General features: G+C 36.6%; 1 protein-coding gene across 1 annotated transcript; it reads left to right on the plus strand.

The window, feature by feature from the left end:
• The first annotated feature begins 1 nt into the window (after position 1).
• On the plus strand, positions 2-16,110 carry TRIP13 (thyroid hormone receptor interactor 13). Its single transcript, XM_067291063.1, has 14 exons — positions 2-135; positions 469-571; positions 2,335-2,500; positions 2,806-2,935; positions 4,786-4,841; positions 7,577-7,667; positions 9,286-9,358; positions 10,401-10,464; positions 11,267-11,353; positions 12,155-12,261; positions 13,307-13,460; positions 13,646-13,758; positions 15,237-15,306; positions 15,840-16,110. Exons 2-14 carry the CDS (start codon positions 480-482, stop codon positions 15,933-15,935), a joined length of 1,299 nt encoding a protein of 432 aa, XP_067147164.1. The 5' UTR covers positions 2-135; positions 469-479; the 3' UTR covers positions 15,936-16,110.
• Positions 16,111-19,356: the final 3,246 nt, after the last annotated feature.

Raw genomic sequence — 19,356 nt, forward strand, 5'->3', positions numbered from 1 at the left:
CCGCTCACGGCGGAAGATCCGGGTCGCAGAGCGGAGCGGAGGCTCCCTGCTGCAGCCCGCGCTTTTACGAAAAGGCCGCAAGGAGGCTGCCTGGCCGCCGCGCGACCCCGCGGGCTCGTGTCCCGCGGCCCCGAGGTGAGCCCAGCCCAGCCCTGCCTTGCCCTCTCCCCCGCCCTGCTGCGGAGACCTTGGACAGGGGGGAGGGGAACCGCCGCAGCCCTCGAGACGGAAGGGAAGGGGGCGCCGGTGGCCGTTGGACGCCGGCGGCAGGGCATGGCAGGGCAGGGCGGGGCACGGCACGGCACGGCACGGCACGGTACAGTGTTTCTTTCGCGGAAAGAGGGGGAGCGGCAAAGTGGAGGCGCTGCCGTCTCGGGCCGTGTGCGGGCGCAGCGGTTGGGAGTTCCTGAGCGGGGCGGGGAAGCGCAGGTGCTGCTCTCGGCCCTGTAACGGTCGCTTTCCTCCTAGGAGCGAGGAGGATGGATGAAGCCGCCGGGGACTTGAAGCAAGCTCTCCCTATCGTGTGCGATAACATTCAAATACATGTGGAAGTTCATCAGAAATCAAACAGGTCTCTTCTGCCCTGTGGTTGCCCACGGGTGAATTTTTAATTTGAGCTGTAAAAAATACTAGTGGCTTTTCCAAAATCCAAAGTTCTGATTTTGAAGAATGGAAAAGGTGGGTGTGGGTGTGTAAAAACAGGAAAGGAAGCCTTTTAATGGAATAATAAAGGTTGGAAGGGACCTCTGAAGGCTGTCTGGTCCCAACCCACTGCTCAAAGTAGGGCCAATAAGACTGGGTTATTCAGGGTCTTGGCCAGTCTTGTCCTCAGATCCCAAAGCCTCTGGGCAATGGATCCAGTGTTTGACCCACCTTACCATGAAGACATTTTCCCCATTGCCTGAACAGAATTTACTTGCTGTAGTTTGTGTCTGTTGCCTGTTGTCCTTGTGCTGCATGTCTCCAAGAGTTTTGCTCTGCCTTCTTTATCCCCTCCCATTGGATTCCCCTCAGTTGTCCCTTCCTAAGGTTGAATGAGCTCATTTCTCTCAGCTGCTCTCTGTGCATCATGTGATCCAGTCTCATAATCATGTTGGCAGTTGTCTGCTGGACTTGCTCCAGTATGTCAGTGTCTTTCTTGTATGGCAGAGCTGGGCACAGTATTCCAGATGTGGCCTCGCAAAGGCTAACTTTCCCTAATGTGGTGGCTGCACTTTTGCTAGGACAGGCTAATATATCATTGGCCTCCTTTATGGCAGGGGCACACTGCTGACCCATGTTCACCTTGCTATCCACGAGGATTACCAGACTGTTTTTTGCAAAGCTGCATACTGTCCAGTTGGACCCCAGCCTTTACTGTTGTGTGGGTAACAGATGCAAAATTTTACATTTTCTTTTGCTGAACTTCATGAGATTCCTGTCAGCCTTTATCTCCATCCTGCAGAGGTCTCTCTGAATGTCAGCCCTGCTTTCCAGTGTGTTGACAGCACTCCCCTCTTTGCCGTCATCCATAAACTTGCTGCAGGTGCATTTCATCCCATTGTCTAGGTTGTTAATGAAGACATAAAAACAGTGTCAGTCCCAGTACTGACCCCAGAGTGATGCCAATAGTAAGCAGCTGCTAGCTGGACTTTGTACTGCTAATTACAACCCTCTGTGCTGGAGAGTCTGGCCAATTTTCCAGCCCGTTTGTTATCTGTTTCTCCAGTCCTTGTCTTACCAGTTTGGCTATCAGGATGCTATGGTAGAGTGTGTCAAAGGCCTTGCTGAAGTCAAGGTATACAACATCCCCTGCTCTCTTTTTGTCAGGCTTGAAAAGGCAAGATACAGCAATGGGGACACATCACTGACATGGCAAAATTAATTTAAGGCCTTTTAGAAATCTTATATGGTATTCTTTCTCCTGTAGTTTTTGTCTCTTATACTGAAGTTCTTATAGCATGTTCCCATCCTGAGGTACCAGTTGCCCTCAAGAGTGAAAGAGTAACTGAGCTTCTAGGCTAAGTGTACTAACTTCAGCCTAGTAGTTTAGTTTTTCCAACCCTAGTGAAACACAGCCAGATTGCATAACTGATTTCCATTCTTGAAAGCTTCTGGTGTTGTCATGCCCAGTACCCTGATCTGATAGCAAGCAGATCAAATAGTGTTCTCTGGCCTGTGCACATATTAAAAACAGGTATCAAAGTTGTTGCTTTTCCCAACAATCTTAAGTAATTTATTTATTTAGTTAGTAGAAGCTGTTTTCCATGTAGGGTTAGTGTATTAAATAAAGCTCTCTGTTAGTTCATAGTATAAATGCCAGTGCCACAAATAATGCTGTTTCTTTCTTATTAGCACGGCAAAGAAAGAAGATATCAGGATGAGCATCTTAAAGCTGTTGAACAGACATAACATTGTGTTTGGTGATTACAAGTGGACAGAGTTTGATGATGGTTTCCTCAACAGCAATGTGCACTCTGTGTCAGTTGTGGATACAGAGCTGAAACTGAAAGAAAGACAGGTATTCACAGTCAGTAATGTACAGCCTTGTACGTATGCATGTGGGCCAGTGGTATGTAGACTAGTCGTGATAGTCTAAGCAAGACAAGATTCATAGGAAGATGTAATATCTTTTACTAGACCGACTGGTATAACCAGGAGAATGTGGCCAAACTTCTGGGCCCACAGCTGTTCTTAAGGTCTGAAATATAAGTAGTAGGCTTTGAAGCTGAATGTCAACTGAGTACTGTAATTTTTTCTTTTTATAATTAGTTTTGAAATGAGAAATATGATGTATTAAAAGTCTGTTTTCTGTGTCCTTTTTAGCCCATTGACTTAAGCAAAAGTAGTCTTTCTCTTCATATTTTCCATTTGAATGAGGAAGGACCAAGCTCTGAAAATTTAGAAGAAGAGAATGAGGATATTGTTGCAGCTAACCACTGGGTGCTACCTGCAGGTACCTTTCTGATGTTTCTGGAAGGTCCAGAGCATTTATAATAAAAGAAAAACTTGGAAGGGCTAAGAGTTGTAAGAGTGTTTTATAGGATTACCTGTTAAAGATATTATTTGCATATACTATATAGCTTTGTCCTTTTTGGATAGAATCAATATACTGGGATTTTTTTTTAATGCAGCTTTATGTTTTTGACTGAACTACCACAGATGATTCCACAAAATTTCAAGTATTTCTGTAATACAAGATAGTGGGTGAAGATAAGTGCTCTCGTGGAATAAAGCCTGAAAATGCGTAGTCAAAATCATAAACATACAAATTTCTAACCCTACAAGCTGTATTGCAAACTTTTATGGAGACCAACAAGAAGCTCACTTTAAACATTCATTTTCCAGAGCCCACTGTTGGCTTCCAGCCCCAAGAGAGTGCTGCTCTTATATTTTCGAACAGAAGCATGTGACCTGTCAACAGTTGAGTCTATGCAAGAGCTGTAATGAAAACACAACAGAGCAGGCAAAGGAACTGGAAATGACTTGTTAACTTGATCCTTTATGGGTCCTTGATTCTTGCATCTTCTTGCCTTTTCTTTTTTTTTTCTGTGAATATTGCTGTTTGAAGTAATTCTAATTTGCTATCTGAACAGCAGCATTAAAACCTAGATAGTCTGGGGAAAAATCAAATTAAATAAATAAAACAACATTATTAAACAAATAATGCTATTCTGGCTTTTTCTGGAGGACTAAATATAATTACCATAAAACTCTTCATAAAGTTACATAGTGTCAACCTATTGCAATGAAACTCAAAGTAAGCATTTTAAAAATGTATAAAAATATACATTCTTTATAAATATATATATATATAGTTGCTATTGTCAACAATTCAAGTTATATCTTGCTTACAGTAAACTTGCAGAATACTTTGATTGCTTTTCTCTGATCTCTAGAGAAAACAGCAATTTGCCTAGAGAGACACTTCCTCACTGTGAAACTAAGCTTTTTTTTCTGGAAAGGAACAAACAAAAAAGATTTAAACTTCTCAAAGCATCTTCTGAAAATAAGACCATCCTCTGCAATAGAGCCTGGTCTGCCTGGTTGCTATCATGTGCTTGGGGAAGTTGGATTATGCGGTAGAAGCACAGAAGCAAGCTTCGGATCAAGGAGATGGTGATTCTGTGATGTTTCTTGCTCTTTCCACATTGTGGAAATATCCATTATATTTCTTTTGGGGAAGAATTCAGTCTGGTATCTTGATGTTACTCCCATGTGGTTTAGCATTCTTTACCACAGTATTTCTGCTTTCAGCAGATGAAAGCAAGAAAAAGCTTAAAAAGATTGAAATCCAAATCACAGCTTTGCTTAATTTTTAGCATTATTCAGCAACATGCTTTTTTCCCTTCCTCTCTACATGTTGACACTAATTTAAAAGAAAAAATAAAGCTGAACGATTAAAATTGGGCTTAGAAAACCCTCTGAACTTTTCATAATTCTTTATCTTGGGGACATGTAGCTCATTTCCCTGTTCAAGGTGGTGGTGGGGAGTGATTTCAATAGGCAGAATTAAATACTAATATTTTTCCATTCATGTTAAGGGTTATTGAAGGCTGAAGATGATTAACCTCTGTTCACAATTATTTGAGAAATAAATGTTGCGAAGCTGCTGAATTTATGCCTGTTTAAAAAGTAGTGTTTGCTTTTTGAGAAAAATAATCCATGTATTTTCATTGTTCAAAAATATCTGTTCTTCATCCTTTAGCTGAGAATAGTTTGAAAAGTGCTTGGTGCTGTAGTGCTAGATGGCAGGTTACTGGACTGATTTACCCTAAATAGAAGTATAATGTATTGTTTTTCCAGCTGAATTCCATGGCCTTTGGGAAAGTCTTATATATGACATTGAAGTAAAATCACACGTAAGTTGAAAATTAATAACAATTTAAATTGCTCAAGGAGAAGTAAGAGTTGATATATAGCCTGTCTTAAGTTGTTGCATCTCATGGAGAACGTATTTGGAAATAACTAGCTCGAGAAAGAATTCTGATGTCTGTTTATTACGCTTTTGTATTTTGAAAGCAGTAATTTCTAATGATTGTAGTTCCTCATTATTTTGGAAAGTTTTATGTTCCTATTAAAATTCCTGTATATTTTTTGACAGTTGCTTACTTCTGATATATACGTAAGAGAAAAAGCCAAAATTGACATATTAAAATTAAACATCACATTTCAGACATCTGTGAGTATGTACTACTGTGATGTCTGCTTTGCGAGAAATTCCAGTTTTGCTCTTAACAGTTTCACTGATGCCCATGCCAAATTATAATGAATTTTCTTTATTTGCATTGTCTTATCTTTGAGAAACTAGAAGTTTAACAGCTGGAGGTACTGTTTTGTTAGGAACTTGCAACTTCTCAGGAGATTTACTTTTGCTTTACTGCTCTAGACATATTCATCAGCCTGCTTTGAGGAAAAAAATGAATACTCTCTAGATCTGTATAGAAATTTACTTTATGAAAAGATCTCACCTTGTTTTAAGGCTGACTAACTGCATGTTTTTCTAGAAGGGAAGAAGAAAATTGCTGGAAAAATTAACTCCAAAGAGGCTTGGAAAGATGCATGCAACATTATTTGTAATAAGTTCTTTATTTCTCCATTGCGAAGTCCCAAAAGGGCTGTTATGTTTTGATATTGGTGTGGGTTTTTAAAGATAACCAATTTAGTGGCTTGCAACTGCTAAGAGGAGCGTGTTGCTCCTGGCTGTACTACCAGCGCTTCCCTTCAGTTGACACTCTTGTTACCCTGACCTTGCAGTGAACTGAGGGAACTGAATCACTAAAAATATCTGCCTCACTGTGTGATAGGCTAATTGCCAGCCGATTTTGTCCCAGGAATTGGTTCACCATGACCTCAGCTGATGGTCATATAACAGAAGTGATGGGTGCAGCTAGGTGGAAGGGAGCAGAAGTTGGACTGGGTGTTTCTGGCAGCAACTAGTCAATTGATTGGTTTAGCAATAAAGTCAGTCTGCACTGTTATTCTTCATTCAAATGCACATCGAAGGATTTGACTATACTGCCCTCCCAATTTTTTGATTTCTTAGCAGCTGGTAAGGTGTCCAGAAGCAAACAGTTCTACAGGGTCATTTTCTTGTTTGAAGATTCTGTGCATTCATCAAAGGCTGTGGTGGTAATTTAGAATTTATCAAACTGTAATACTATAATCTGAAACTAAGGAATTGTGGTAAGAGTAAAAACCACAAGTGATTCAATTCACAGTTGCTCTTATGACAGCACTCATTAGGATGTTTATATTGCTTGTTAAAAAAAAAAAGTTTCTATTCAAAGTATTTGAGCATAAATAACCAGGTGAATTCATTAGCTTGGTTATAATAGGACAGATAAAGTATTTTCACTTAAATCTGTATAAGCATGATTTCTATCACAAAACAAAACATTCAGGTCCCTATACATCTTCATTATACGTAAGGTAGACCATCAATAAACAAGCTAAGTTTTGTCTAGCTTTACAGAACTGTTTTCCAATTCATCTGTGAAATGACAGAACTCTTAAAATTAGACTTACTGATGTATTGAATAACTGAGCCAAACACTCTTGATAGTAAGCATATGTTGATAGAAAGAGCACTGGTGGCTTTTAATCATTAAAACTGAAACTACTTCTGTGAAAGTAATTGTGATGAAGTGTCCATTCTTTAAACCATGGAACTGGCTGGATGTGGCTGGATTCTGCAGACTGAAATGTTTGCTGCTAAGTTTCAAAGTAATATCAGTCAGTGTCAAAGTAATATTGATAAACATGCTGGATAAAGTTTGTTTTTTGCTGTTCCCTAACTGCTACATCCTATGGCATGAGATATTGCAGACTGTTAGGACTGTTTTATTGTCCTATTAATGCAAATAGGTCAAAAACATATTCCCGGTAACATCAACAGAAAACAATATGGTATCAGGTGTTATTATTGGTAAAAATAAGTATAGTTTCAAGCCTCAGGTTCGTTTTGTTGAAGAAAGTCTATTACTTGCCAATTCTGGATAACTAAAATCAAATAACATTATTTTTGGAAGTAAGCATTCAGGGAAAGTACATGCAACTTTTCTTAATTGGAAACTTAACAAATCTATGAAGAGCTTAGAGTAGCTGATACAAATGCTTCAGTAAAATAAAATGTGACTGGAAATGCTTAGTTTGGTGGGTTGACAACAACAGACAACAGATGTATAGCCAGGTAACAGTTAAACAGTAAGCAGAGTTTGAGTCTTTGACTCTTGTTCTTGGACAGCTTGTGGTTTAAACCCTCTGACCATTAGTTTTTTGTTTCTTATCCTTTTTAAAACTGGGACAGTGGAAAATGGAAAATAATTTCACTTCCTTAAAGCATTTAATGTATTCATGTAAAAGTTATGGAACTCCACTGGTGCCCAGTACGTGCCATTCTTTTTCCTGAGGGCAGGAACAAAATGAGATTTCCAAGATTTGTAGAAAGAAATTTGGTTTAGGATTAAAACCTGGATAAGCCCTGAGCACAGTTTTCATTGTTAGAGTATTCAGTAGAGATAATTAGGGATTGCTTCCATTTGTTAAATTCTATTTGCTGATATGTCTTTAATCTTTTTTCCTCCTTTTCGATTAGCTACTTGATTATGTGACGACAACATTACTATTTTCTGACAGAAATGTTGACAGCAACCTGATATCATGGAACAGAGTTGTTTTGCTGCATGGTAAAAATCATTTATCTTAAAACAAGTAGATTCATTGGCCATCTATTTATGCTTTCCTTCTGAAAAACTTGTATTGTGCTTCTGTGTAGTGAAATTAAATAGATGTTCCTGTGTTATAGCAGCAGTGCTTGGGAAGTATTCTCTCTATAGTACAAATTCAGATGAAACATAACATCAGAGTCAAGTCATGTTTAATATTAGCATTTACTGTGTTCGCAGGAATTTAAGTTACAAAATTTATAATGCAGTGACAACAGTTAATTGTTTTAATTTCCATTTGTAAGTGATATTATGACTTTTTTTGTACAAAATGCAAAAAATAATGCTGATACTGAGAACATTAAGAACTGTATTTTAGTTACAACTCTACTGCAGTATTAAAAATTTCATTAGTTATGGCTGCTTTATGAAAGCCTTTCTGTAACCTGGCAATAGATACACTACATTTTGTGTTGTATTATCAAGTATAAAAGTAGTATCCTCACTAATCGAGTTATTATGAAGCCATAATTTTCAACCAGTCTTTGCTTACTTTGGAAGTTATGCCATAAACTAGATTGACATTCAGCTGAATCCATTTTCTTGCAGTTTGCAGCTTGCTATTGATTAATTACAATTTTATAGTTGAGACTACTATTCAACAATAAAAGTTCATAGTGGAAATTTTTGTTACGGGTGATGATTTCAGTAAAATTATAATGAGAATACTTAATGCATCCAGTTCGTGGAACAATTTAAAATTAAGATTTTCATCCTTGATTTATTTGTCAGTTCAGAAGATGCAGGATTCTTTTGCCTGGAAAGCTATTTATTTTAAACTATTAACAATATATCTACAGCAGATGTATTTAATTTTAGCAGTAAACTCTCAAAGTTCCAAAAATTAAGATTACTGAAAAAGTTGTTAATACTGGGAAATCTGTAACTGTACGATAATGCAAAATATTACATTTATGCTATAATGGCAGTATTAACTTTGAACAAAAGTACTGTCATCTTGTTGCTGTTACCAGTTTGCTTGGCATCTGCACATCAACTTCTATACATTCATACTCTTTGTTTAACTATTTGTGTACTGGTCTTTTTGGAGAGAATCTGGATGGCCCTTCCATAGGGCCTCAAGCCATATCCAAAAGCTAAGATAGAGGTTTCTGGAAAAGTGTCAGCTGAGCAAACTGGGCATAGTATATTTCTGTTTGCATATTAGAAGAATTTGTTTCAGGAAGATGAAATTTAAACATAGCACTGATTTTGAGAATGCATGAATCCTGCTAGGGTAAACCACTTTGCTCCTGTGGCTGTTGAGTGTTTTGACTTTATGGTGTTTGCATACAGACTGTTACACTAACCAATACTTAATAACTGAAAACGATACAAATTCAAAGCTGAAGATAAAGCACAGCTCTAGGGTTGTTGCGGAGACTTGGTCGAAGTAAGCAATCTTCTCAAAGTAGCCCTGGTGATAAGCTGTGTTCACAATCTATCTGCTGTGTTTTTATTCTATAATTATTGCTGTAATGAAATTCTGTAGTTAAAAAGATGCTACCTGGCATTAACAATCTGACACAGGTGCTATGTAATGTGTGGATTTGATTGTGTGGATTTGATTTGAATCTAGGCCCTCCAGGAACTGGTAAAACTTCTCTCTGTAAAGCATTGGCCCAGAAGCTGACAATTCGACTGTCACACAGGTGAGATATGTATAGATATAGATATTTTTTTCCCCTCTGAGATTTTTACTGTAGTTTGCTATTTTTAAATATCTTTGGGCTCTGAAAAGATGGTAGTGCCAAGTAGTAATCACTAAGTGCTAACATTCATATAGTATTTGTATTTGTAGTATATCTGGCGAACAATAAAATTGATGCAGTATGAAAGAAACTGGATGGGGGTATTTTAAAGTGTGTAGATATTTGTGACTAGGAATGTGAATATATTACCACTTGAATTTGTTTTACTTGTTTGTGTCGCACTGCACATCAGTGAAGACTAAAAGGTGAAGGACTGTACACTATCAAGCCTGCTACTTGTATTTTCATATTTGAGAAAGCCTGTATTTTTAGTAGGTAGTGATTTTTGAACCAGTTTGTTTTGTAGTTGAATTGACCGAATGCTACAGTTGGCAGAGGTCAGTTTGTATATCAGACAAGTAATAGAATTAAGGTGCTATGAAATTTAAGGTTAACAAATTTATATTAAAAACTTGTATAAAACTTAATATAAAATGCTAGATGCAACTAGTATAATGCTTAATTATTGCAGTGGTATGACTTCTGCCAAGCTAAGTTTATGATCAGCATGGGCTATATAATGTTTGGCTGAGATATTTTATCCTGAGGACATCCATACAGAGTTAAGTAATTGTGGTAAATGAGCTTTATGTTTTTATACATATTTTTACTTGCTATATTGAACAAAATCTTACATGAACAGAAGAATGAGGCCATTAACATGGTAACTGATACATAACTATACATAAACAGTAACCAAAGTTATTCTGATGAAGGAATTCTGATAGCAATTTAAAGTGAAACATTCTAGTGAGACAGGTTTCTGTAATTTAAAATTAAACTCAAAATAGCCATGATGTTTATTAAAAGTAATTGATTTAAAGTACTAATTAACAATATCCAGTGTTGAAATGGAGGGAATGAGACTTAAAGAAGTCAATGGTATCACTGACTTTTTTACAATATTACAGGGTTGATACTTCTTTTTCCTTTCATACTTTAGGTATAGGTATGGACAGTTAATTGAGATAAACAGCCATAGCCTTTTCTCCAAATGGTTTTCTGAGGTATGTATTTGTCGCGGTCCGCGGGAGTAGCGGGAAAGAATCAGACGCAGTCACAGAATGCAGATTCAATTCCAACTTTATTCAGCAATTTGCCCATCTTATATATGTTTGTGCGGTCGTGGCATGCAGGCACGCGGCGCCTTGGCCACTTTGATTGGTTATAGTTTGGACCAATAGTAACAGTTAGGTCTGGGCTCTTCCCCTTCTTCACTAGGCCCCTTCATTGTCTCTAGGCAGGCTGCTGCTTATCTTCAAGGTTGGCTACTCCTGCTGTCCATGTAACTTCTTTATCTCTCTAGCTTGAACCGGCTCTGGGGCCCCCTTTTACTCATCTAAGTAAAAGTTCACAGCAAGCTCACAGCCTAAGGCCTAAGGCTTCAGCAAATTTAGCTACTAATGCTAAGCAAGTTATGCTAAGCAATTAATTCTAAACAGCTTCAGTTCAATATTCTCTAACAGTCCTCCCTTTGTTTCTATTAAGCATCCCTGCTAATATGTTAAGCATTCATACGGATTATTATTCTGAAGCACTGCAAGAGCCCCAACATGTATTGATGTAACTTGTTTAGTAGTCTTTGTGTATTGTTATGAATTAGCAGTATTTCTGATGAGCTAGGTTCATAAAATAGGTGTATGCACCAAAGGTTATTCAGAGTACTTAAGGTGTTTAGGAACACTTAAATAGAAGCTGTATTAGAGACTAACTCTAAAAAACAGATATATACAGCTGTAAATGTGGTAAGGCTTGGAATGTTATGTGATAAGGAAATATGTTAAACATATACATATGGTCTCTTTCCAGAGTGGCAAGCTTGTAACCAAGATGTTCCAGAAGATTCAAGAGTTAATTGACGACAAAGATGCTCTTGTATTTGTACTGATTGATGAGGTATAATTGTAATGGTATTGATATATGTTAAATTTGGCAGAAATTAAATTGGATAAGTAAAGTATGACAATCCCTATTCTTAAAGAACAATGAAAATATGTTTAGACTTTTTTGTAAATTATTTAACTTTGCACAGAAGTGTAGAGGAGGGAGGTTTAATCTCAGCTACTGCAGATTTGAGAGATTTGGGAGGAACACAGTATGTTGTTTTCTTTCTTTTTTTTTTTTTTTTCTTTTGAGACAAATTCCAGCTAAAATGAAATGAAACCTTTCTTGGTGGCAGTTCCCTTGTTGCTGTGTGTTAACAAGTGGAGTATTGTTTTAAACTTCAAAGTAGCCTGGATTTGTATTATAATTATGCTCTTACACATGTTGTAAAGCTCAGAAAAGCATTAGTTTGATTTCAGTTTGTCTATATTGTCTTGACAGACTTGCATACATGAGCAACTTATGTACCTTATTTGCCTTATGATATTGAATCTACACATTCCTGTGGGAATGCTTGTTCTAAATTCGGTTCATTAGTTATCCTATGCTCAACTTTCTTACGAAAATTGAATTAAAATGGAAAATGGCATCCATTCTGCTATCTAAACAAGGACTTTGCTCACCATACCTTTTGCTTTCATAACACTTCTTTCTCTCAAAAAAAGGCTTTCTCTCTCCCCATAAGTTCCTATTTAACAGAAGATTTTGAAGATTAAGCTTTAAATACCAGACTCTTGAGGATCTGAAGATGTATTGTCTGGAATATTTGTTTGCTGCTAGCTCTCTAAATGAGCATTTCTTTTTTCTTTGAAGGTGGAAAGTCTCACAGCAGCCCGCAGTGCCTTTCAGGCAGGTACAGAGCCTTCAGATGCTATTCGTGTGGTGAATGCTGTACTGACACAAATAGATCAGATTAAAAGGTAAACTCATATTATTGCAGCAGCAAAAGGTACCTGACAACTTCATGATTCCTAATAAAAGTTAATTCTCTCTTGGAATACTAATCCAAAAATATTGCCTAATGAACTATTCTTTTTTTAATGGTTCTAATTTAGAAAAGAAATAGGAGTAGTCTGATGAAATATTTTGCATGGAACTGAGTGAACAATCAAATCTACAGATACAGCATGGATGGTCATGAGATCTGCTTTGGAGAGACAAGAGTCATCTCAGTGAAGAATTCATTCATGATAACAGCTTCTGGATGTCAGTCTAAAGCAGACTTGCACAATCCATGCTGTTGCTGCTGCAAGCAGTGTTTGGTCTACTTTGCATGATGGACATGCAAGCGCCACTTTTTGTTCTTGCCCATTCCCTCCCCCTTTTTGTGTCATACTTTGGCTATGCTCACAGAAAAAGGGTGCCCTGGTATTTGGCCATGTTAGGCTACTGATTAGAGGTAAGTGCCTGATTCATCCGTAAAAGTTTGGAGGTTTCATCTAGAAATAGCTGTGGTTGAGAATGCTCTTTCAGTATTTTTTTTGAGCAAGATGCTACATGCCTTTTGAGCTTGCTCAAATGTCAACGATTGTAGAAAGTGTCATGTTAGTGATTAAGCTAGGCACTTTCTACTGAATTGAAGTTGAAAATGTGTAGATTAAAGATTCAAATTTAGAAATCTCTTTTTGAATTCTTATTTATGGCAGACACCATGATTCAAAAACAAGAATTCTAACTTAGGCTTTCTCCACACTAGATAGTTAATGTATGTCACTTCTAAGGCAGAGTTAGAGAAACTATGGACACTTGAGAAATTGCCAAAAGAAAAGACTATGCATTAAAATAAAATAGTCATAACTGGCCAAGATCTTCAGATAATTTAATATAATTGCTAGCTGATGAGAGTGGCATGACTGCTTGTTGCATGAAATGGCTTGAATCGTAAGAAAGAAGTTATCAGTTTCCCAGTCCCAGGAAGAGATAATTCTTTTGCATGTGACTTAAAAATCTGCTTTTATCTTGAAGGTATCCCAATGTAGTTATCCTGACTACTTCAAATATTACGGAGAAAATTGACATGGCCTTTGTAGACAGAGCTGACATAAAGCAATATGTTGGACCTCCATCTGCTGCAGCAATATTCAGAATATATCTTTCTTGCTTGGAAGAACTGATGAAGGTAACATTTTGAAAGCAGGACTGTAAAACATCCTTTCTAAATAAATTTGGCATTTTTATTATACTTCCCAAATAACAAAAATACACAAATTTTAACCCTTCTCTATATTTCCACTCTAACTGTAGAATTTGGTTTTGAATATACTTTTAAAGTTTTCATACAATGTGTGTAACTCTTCTTTCTAGTGTCAAATAATATATCCTCGACAGCAGCTCTTAACACTCAGAGAGTTGGAGATGATTGGCTTCGTGGAAAATAATGTGTCAAGGTTAAGCCTTGTGTTAAAAGAAATCTCAAGGTAAGATTTTTTTGAAACTCTGCATGATATATGGTTGATACAGTTGGGGTTGTGGAATTATGTCTGAAAGGAATTGAATATAATAATAGCCATAGTTTTGAAACATCTCAATTTTTTTGTTGTTGGGATTAGTGCGAAACCTTTCATGGAACAGTGAATAGAAGCAAGCAGGATTTGCAAACATTTCTCAGTCTCAAATCTGGCCCAGTGTCTGATACTGCTTCTCGCTTTCGAAGTCCTCTTGTCAAATTCCTGGTTGAATTTGCAAGATACCTGAGATTTCAGCGGATATTGTGAATTATAATGCAGTTTAGCAGAAAATTCCTGCTAAGAAGATGTCTCAGAATGCCTTGTGATCCACCAAGTAGTCAGTTTTTAGCAGGCAAAAATAAATAGAGGTGAAGGGGAAAGGATCGATGAATTTGAAGTGTAAGTGGAGAGTGTCATGTTTTGCTGAGAATGCTAGTACAGCAAATAATCTTTCACTGTAGCATAAAGATTCTTGAAACAATAGAAATGATGTTTACAATATCAAGCAATATTTCTTTCCAAAGTTCTGGTCCCTGCAGAACAAAATGGCACCTTAGTAAAACAGTGTAACATTCAGAACACATACACACTTTCCTGACTTTCTGCTCCTAAAATACTAGCTCTCAACCAGTGGAGTACAAGCAAATAAGTTCTGCTAGGCATATGGGTTTGGGCTCTACACTACATAAAAAGTACATTCTGCACTTCAAAACAAATTTAACAAGTCAGCAAGTGGTATAAGTAGTAATGTCTTTCTAAGCGTGAATGGAAGGTTATGTCTGTACCATGCTCTTTCAATGTAGACATTCCCCTAGTTTCATGAGATGTGGCACAGTGATGTGCAGTGCAACACATAAGCTTTGGCAGGCAAATGTAACTATGCTATTTCTGTACCCGTGCTAGCTTGTTTCTTCAAACCATACGCCCTTTTACTTTTTGCTTCTGAGTACGTGTGAAGAGAACTCTAGTCTATTAGCAGCCTCAGGGTTACATATGCTCATAACGAAATAGATCACCAAAGCATGCTTTCATATATGCTATTCGCAGAAGATGATATGCATCATAATTAAAACTGACACCAGCAAATGAATCAGTAAGATGTGTGTGTAGTTTTTATTGTAATTTAGTAGTTGCGGAACTGTATTAAGAATAGATGTTATTAGTCTGACATGCTACACGAGTAGAATAAGAATGGGTAGCATGGGTGGGATGTCTTTTTTTCCTTTCTGCCTGCCTGTCCATCTTTCCCTTTTGTTCAGTAGAATAGACTGAAGTTTTCTGTTCGCCTAACTTCTTGCTTCTGCCAAAAATGCTGCAAGTGAGGTGTTTAATACTAGATATTATGATTGGAGTTAATTTAGAGGAACTTATGGGAGAAGCACAGAAAAAGTCGTCTTTATCAGTGAATATTTAGCATTTAAGCAGCACTTGTCTCTGTTTTACTGTAGAAGAAGTGAAGGTCTTAGTGGCCGGGTCCTAAGGAAACTTCCGTTCCTAGCACATGCACTTTACATTCAAGTAAGTTAATTCTATTCTATTCATTTTGGTTTGATTTTTGAGATAGATAGGAAGACATTTGGACAAAAGCCCTGAATCATTTTAAATCTAAATTGTACTGTTTCTGCTGCTGCTTTCTGGACTGAAACAATTTTGTGCTGCCTATAATTTAAAATGAGGTTGAAAAAGACTAATAGGATTGACCTGTCCAACAACATTCTACTTAATTATATATTGTAACAGAACATTGATATCAGTTCTCTGATGCTTTCTTGCTGAAAGTCCTCCCCCACTTTTAAAGTAATAATTGGTTTAAACTTTCATTGAAGCAAATACACAGTATTATTGATTGACTCAAGAGTTTGCATGGCTTGACTTTGATTTTTACTATGCTAACTTGTATAAAATAGAGCTGCAATTTAATGTTTTGTAGCATTTTGAAAATATTGTAAAGTGGAAGTCAAATACTTCTCTTTTCAATACTGCGCATAGAATATGAAATGTTATGCGTGCCTGTTGCTGTAGTGTCTAACAAAATGTTCTCTTATTTTCAGTCCCCCAGTGTTACAATGACCACATTTCTTCAAGCTCTTTCACTTGTAGTGGACAAGCAATTTGAAGAAAGAAAGAAACTTGCAAACTGTGTGTGACATTCTACTGTTTTATAGTTGTCTGTATTGTTGCCACTGAAATGTACATATTTTTGAATGCAAAATGTGCACCTTTTATACATTTGTAAAATAGATTGTCAACACCTGAAAAAACCTGGAAGGCCTGATCTAATTTTTGAAAACAGTGACTAATAAACAAAATTAAGAAAGTTTGTAGCACGCTTCTGAAAAGCTTTATTTCAAATCCCAATAAGATGCTTAGAAACTGACATTTAAAAAAAAAAAATTTCTACACCTTTTGCAATTAAACTAAAAATGGGCATATTTCTGTTCCTTGTTTCTTAATCACTAACTTTCTATCCATGCATCAGTTTTTATACTTTCAGTTTCTTTTCCATTTTTAAAGGCAATAGAAATTCAGTCTGGCTCTGATACTTATGCAATAAATGCACTACTGTTATTACCTCTTCTGAAATTAACAAGTGTGAAACTGGGTAAGAATCAAAGTGCTCAGTGATTGCCCAGGCATTTCATACTGGCGCTTCTTTATGCTGAAAGGTAATCTCAAGTATTACATTTTAATTACATCATCTTAGAAAGTTTAAGATCAAGAGATATTACTTAATTTTATTTTGGAATACTACTTTTCTATGTTGATGCAAGGATGGACAGTGGACCATGTACTCTCGCTGAAAAACAAGTACATTGTGCAAGGTTCTTTAAAATGGGTGAAATCCCCCCCCCTTTTTTTTTTTAATACAAAATTGAAGTTGCAAATAATCTCTGGGGAAAAATATTTTGTAGTGCAAAAGCCAGGAAATCTATGTATTTGGGTTCTACAGGGACAAAGTCAACTCTTATCTGATAATTACATATGCTATCTAATAACACTCAATTTTTGTTTTTTTCTTTTGCATTTACAAGCATTTCACCTGCAATCAGCAGAAACAGTGAAATGTAGAAGAGTTTACAGACCAGAAGTTTACTTTTCTTAAGTGAAGTTTAAAATAGTGAGATTTTTGAAGCTGACTATATCCAGTTAATGCATACCTTCTGCGTATTTTGTTATTTCCTTGTCATTTTGTTTTTCCTGTTTGATTAATCGATGTTATACATTCTTTAGATGGAAGATTGTCATGAATATTGATGAACACTAAAAACTGTGCATTATACAATTGCACTGAACTTGTCAGCAAGAATCACTAATCAATTTTTATTATGGCATTTATATTTTTGTAAAGAGTCTCTGTGTTAAGCCTGTCTTATGTGTCTGTTATATTAGTTTGAGATATAACTTGTTAAATGTTATTCCCCATCCATCCATCTTCAAGAAAAGGAAGGAAAAAAAAACAGGTTGTACCAAAATCAATCATTTGGAGTTGAGTACTGTAATATCCAATGTATTGCTTGTTTTGGAAATACTGGTGCATGCAAGAAACCTCCGTAAAAGTCAAGTGTAGGAGGATTGCTCAACAGCAAAATTTTGTACAAACTCTAGTCCATACATGACTTGTGCCTTTTAAAGTTTGGAGACTTAGAGATGTACTTTAAAATGACTGTACCTTCAATACAGGTATATGGTATGTGTGTGTATCTTGATGATCCAAATAATAGGTATTTTGGAGTACTTCCAGCATAATACAAAAGCATGGGTCTATCTTCTGGTATTAATTTCAGAATTTTAGAGGAAGTGTGGTTTTTTTGTTTTTTTTTTGTTTTTTTTTGGTTTTTTTTGTTTTTTTGTTTTTTTTTGTTTTTTTTGTTTTTTTGTTTTTTTGTTTTTTTGGTTTTTTTTGTTTTTTTTTTTGTTTTTTTTTTGTTTTTTTTTTTTAAGAACTACAGAGGCTATACAAATGGCAAGTTCCTGCCTATATTTCACCAGAGGAGGTATATGCACTCCCTCTGCTTGAAAAGCAGACCTTAATAGCACTGCTGGTTTGCTCTGTGTGTAGACTCTTAACTATTCTCACTCATTATATCAAAGCTATAAGAACTGTGAAGACCAGCAGCTTTTTTTCTTTTTTTTTTCTTTATTCCTTAATCTGAGATGATGCCAGTTTCCCCACCCATGTGGTTTACCCTTTTTCTCAGATTTTATAGACAGTTTTAGTTTTAGGATGTTTTCTTGCATTTAGTAGATAGGAATACTTAGAATAGGACACACTAGTGGAAAACTATTCTAAGAAGCATAACTTAGAGACCATTTTCTAGTATGTGTGCTCTCACTAGTATTGTGATTGTGCAATGGCTGGCAGTGGTTTAATCTTTTGTTAAAATCCTAGATAATAACTAATTCAGTTGAGTGATTTTAAGTAATTCCAGAAAGAAAAATCACACAATGAGGCAGGCTTGCGTTTTCCTTACTTCTCAGTTATATGACAAGTGCTCCCTGCACTGACGCTCCAAAGAATAGAAATTATGGATCTGTTTTTTTTCTTGAGGACCATTGTAGTTCAACTCAGTTTTAAATTCTAAAGGCTTTGAATCCACATCTTTGAAGAAAATCATCCTGAAGTGGGTTGTATGTCATTTTAGTGGGAACTATTTTCCACTTTTGTTGAACCCCCCCCAAAGAGTACAAAGTAAATGAGCCTCAACAGAGAACATAAAATGGGGATCCTTACTGCAACCTAGGGGTCAGGCCATTCAGCTGGAAGAGTTGCATGGGAAATTCTAGACTGAATTGTTTTTATCTGGTGTTTAATGACTGTCTAATTTGAATACACACACTTTCTGCAGAACAGAGACAGATATTAGCCCACATGGGATCTTATTTAGCCTTTCTGTGAAAACAGATAATACAGTTTTATTTTGTTGAAGGCAGTGCTTAGATTCTCTTAGAGATATGCAAGACTGTAATGCAATGCTGTAATGCAACATAACACCTTAGAATCCCTCCAGCCAGCCTTAGGGAAGGGATAGTCTAATGTATAAAATGTTTCCCCAAATTCTTATAGACGGACACAAAAATTGCTTTAATAAAAAGAAGCCATTAAAGAATTTGATCCAAAGATGACAACCAGTGAAATTTTCCGCACTATGATGGGTAGGGCAGAAGTTATTTTGTACTGTAGTTTCACCATCTTGTCCACTGGGTGGATCTCTGGGATCTAGGTTACTATAAGCGTAGATGGTGAAATTTTGAGCCTGGTGAACGCAAAGACTTTCAGCATAGCATATTAAAGCGTTTGGAATGCCTGGAGTTTTAACAGAGGTAAATATTGCTAAAAATAGCAATGTAAAATAATTTTTCACTTGCAAAAAGTGAAAGTAGACCCTTTGCCAAGCTAAGCACTGTTTATCTCCCGAGATATTTCTGTGACTAACATTTCTCCAAGCAGCCAAAAATGTTCATTTCTGACCCAGCTCCTACAAAATGCTTTGCAAAATTAGGTGGGGGAGAGAGGGAAGACTTTTATTACTCAATTTGTCCTTGACAGATTTTTCAAAGACTGATTTT

Source organism: Apteryx mantelli, chromosome 2 (assembly GCF_036417845.1).
Source record: "Apteryx mantelli isolate bAptMan1 chromosome 2, bAptMan1.hap1, whole genome shotgun sequence".
Taxonomy (NCBI): domain Eukaryota; kingdom Metazoa; phylum Chordata; class Aves; order Apterygiformes; family Apterygidae; genus Apteryx; species Apteryx mantelli.

Bases quoted from the DNA above. Each gene is read 5' to 3' on its own strand.
- TRIP13 (XM_067291063.1), top strand. From the start codon at position 480: ATGGATGAAGCCGCCGGGGACTTGAAGCAAGCTCTCCCTATCGTGTGC. The intron at 2,501-2,805 runs GTATTCACAGTC...TGTCCTTTTTAG, and splicing joins TGAAACTGAAAGAAAGACAG to CCCATTGACTTAAGCAAAAG. The intron at 2,936-4,785 runs GTACCTTTCTGA...TTGTTTTTCCAG, and splicing joins CCACTGGGTGCTACCTGCAG to CTGAATTCCATGGCCTTTGG.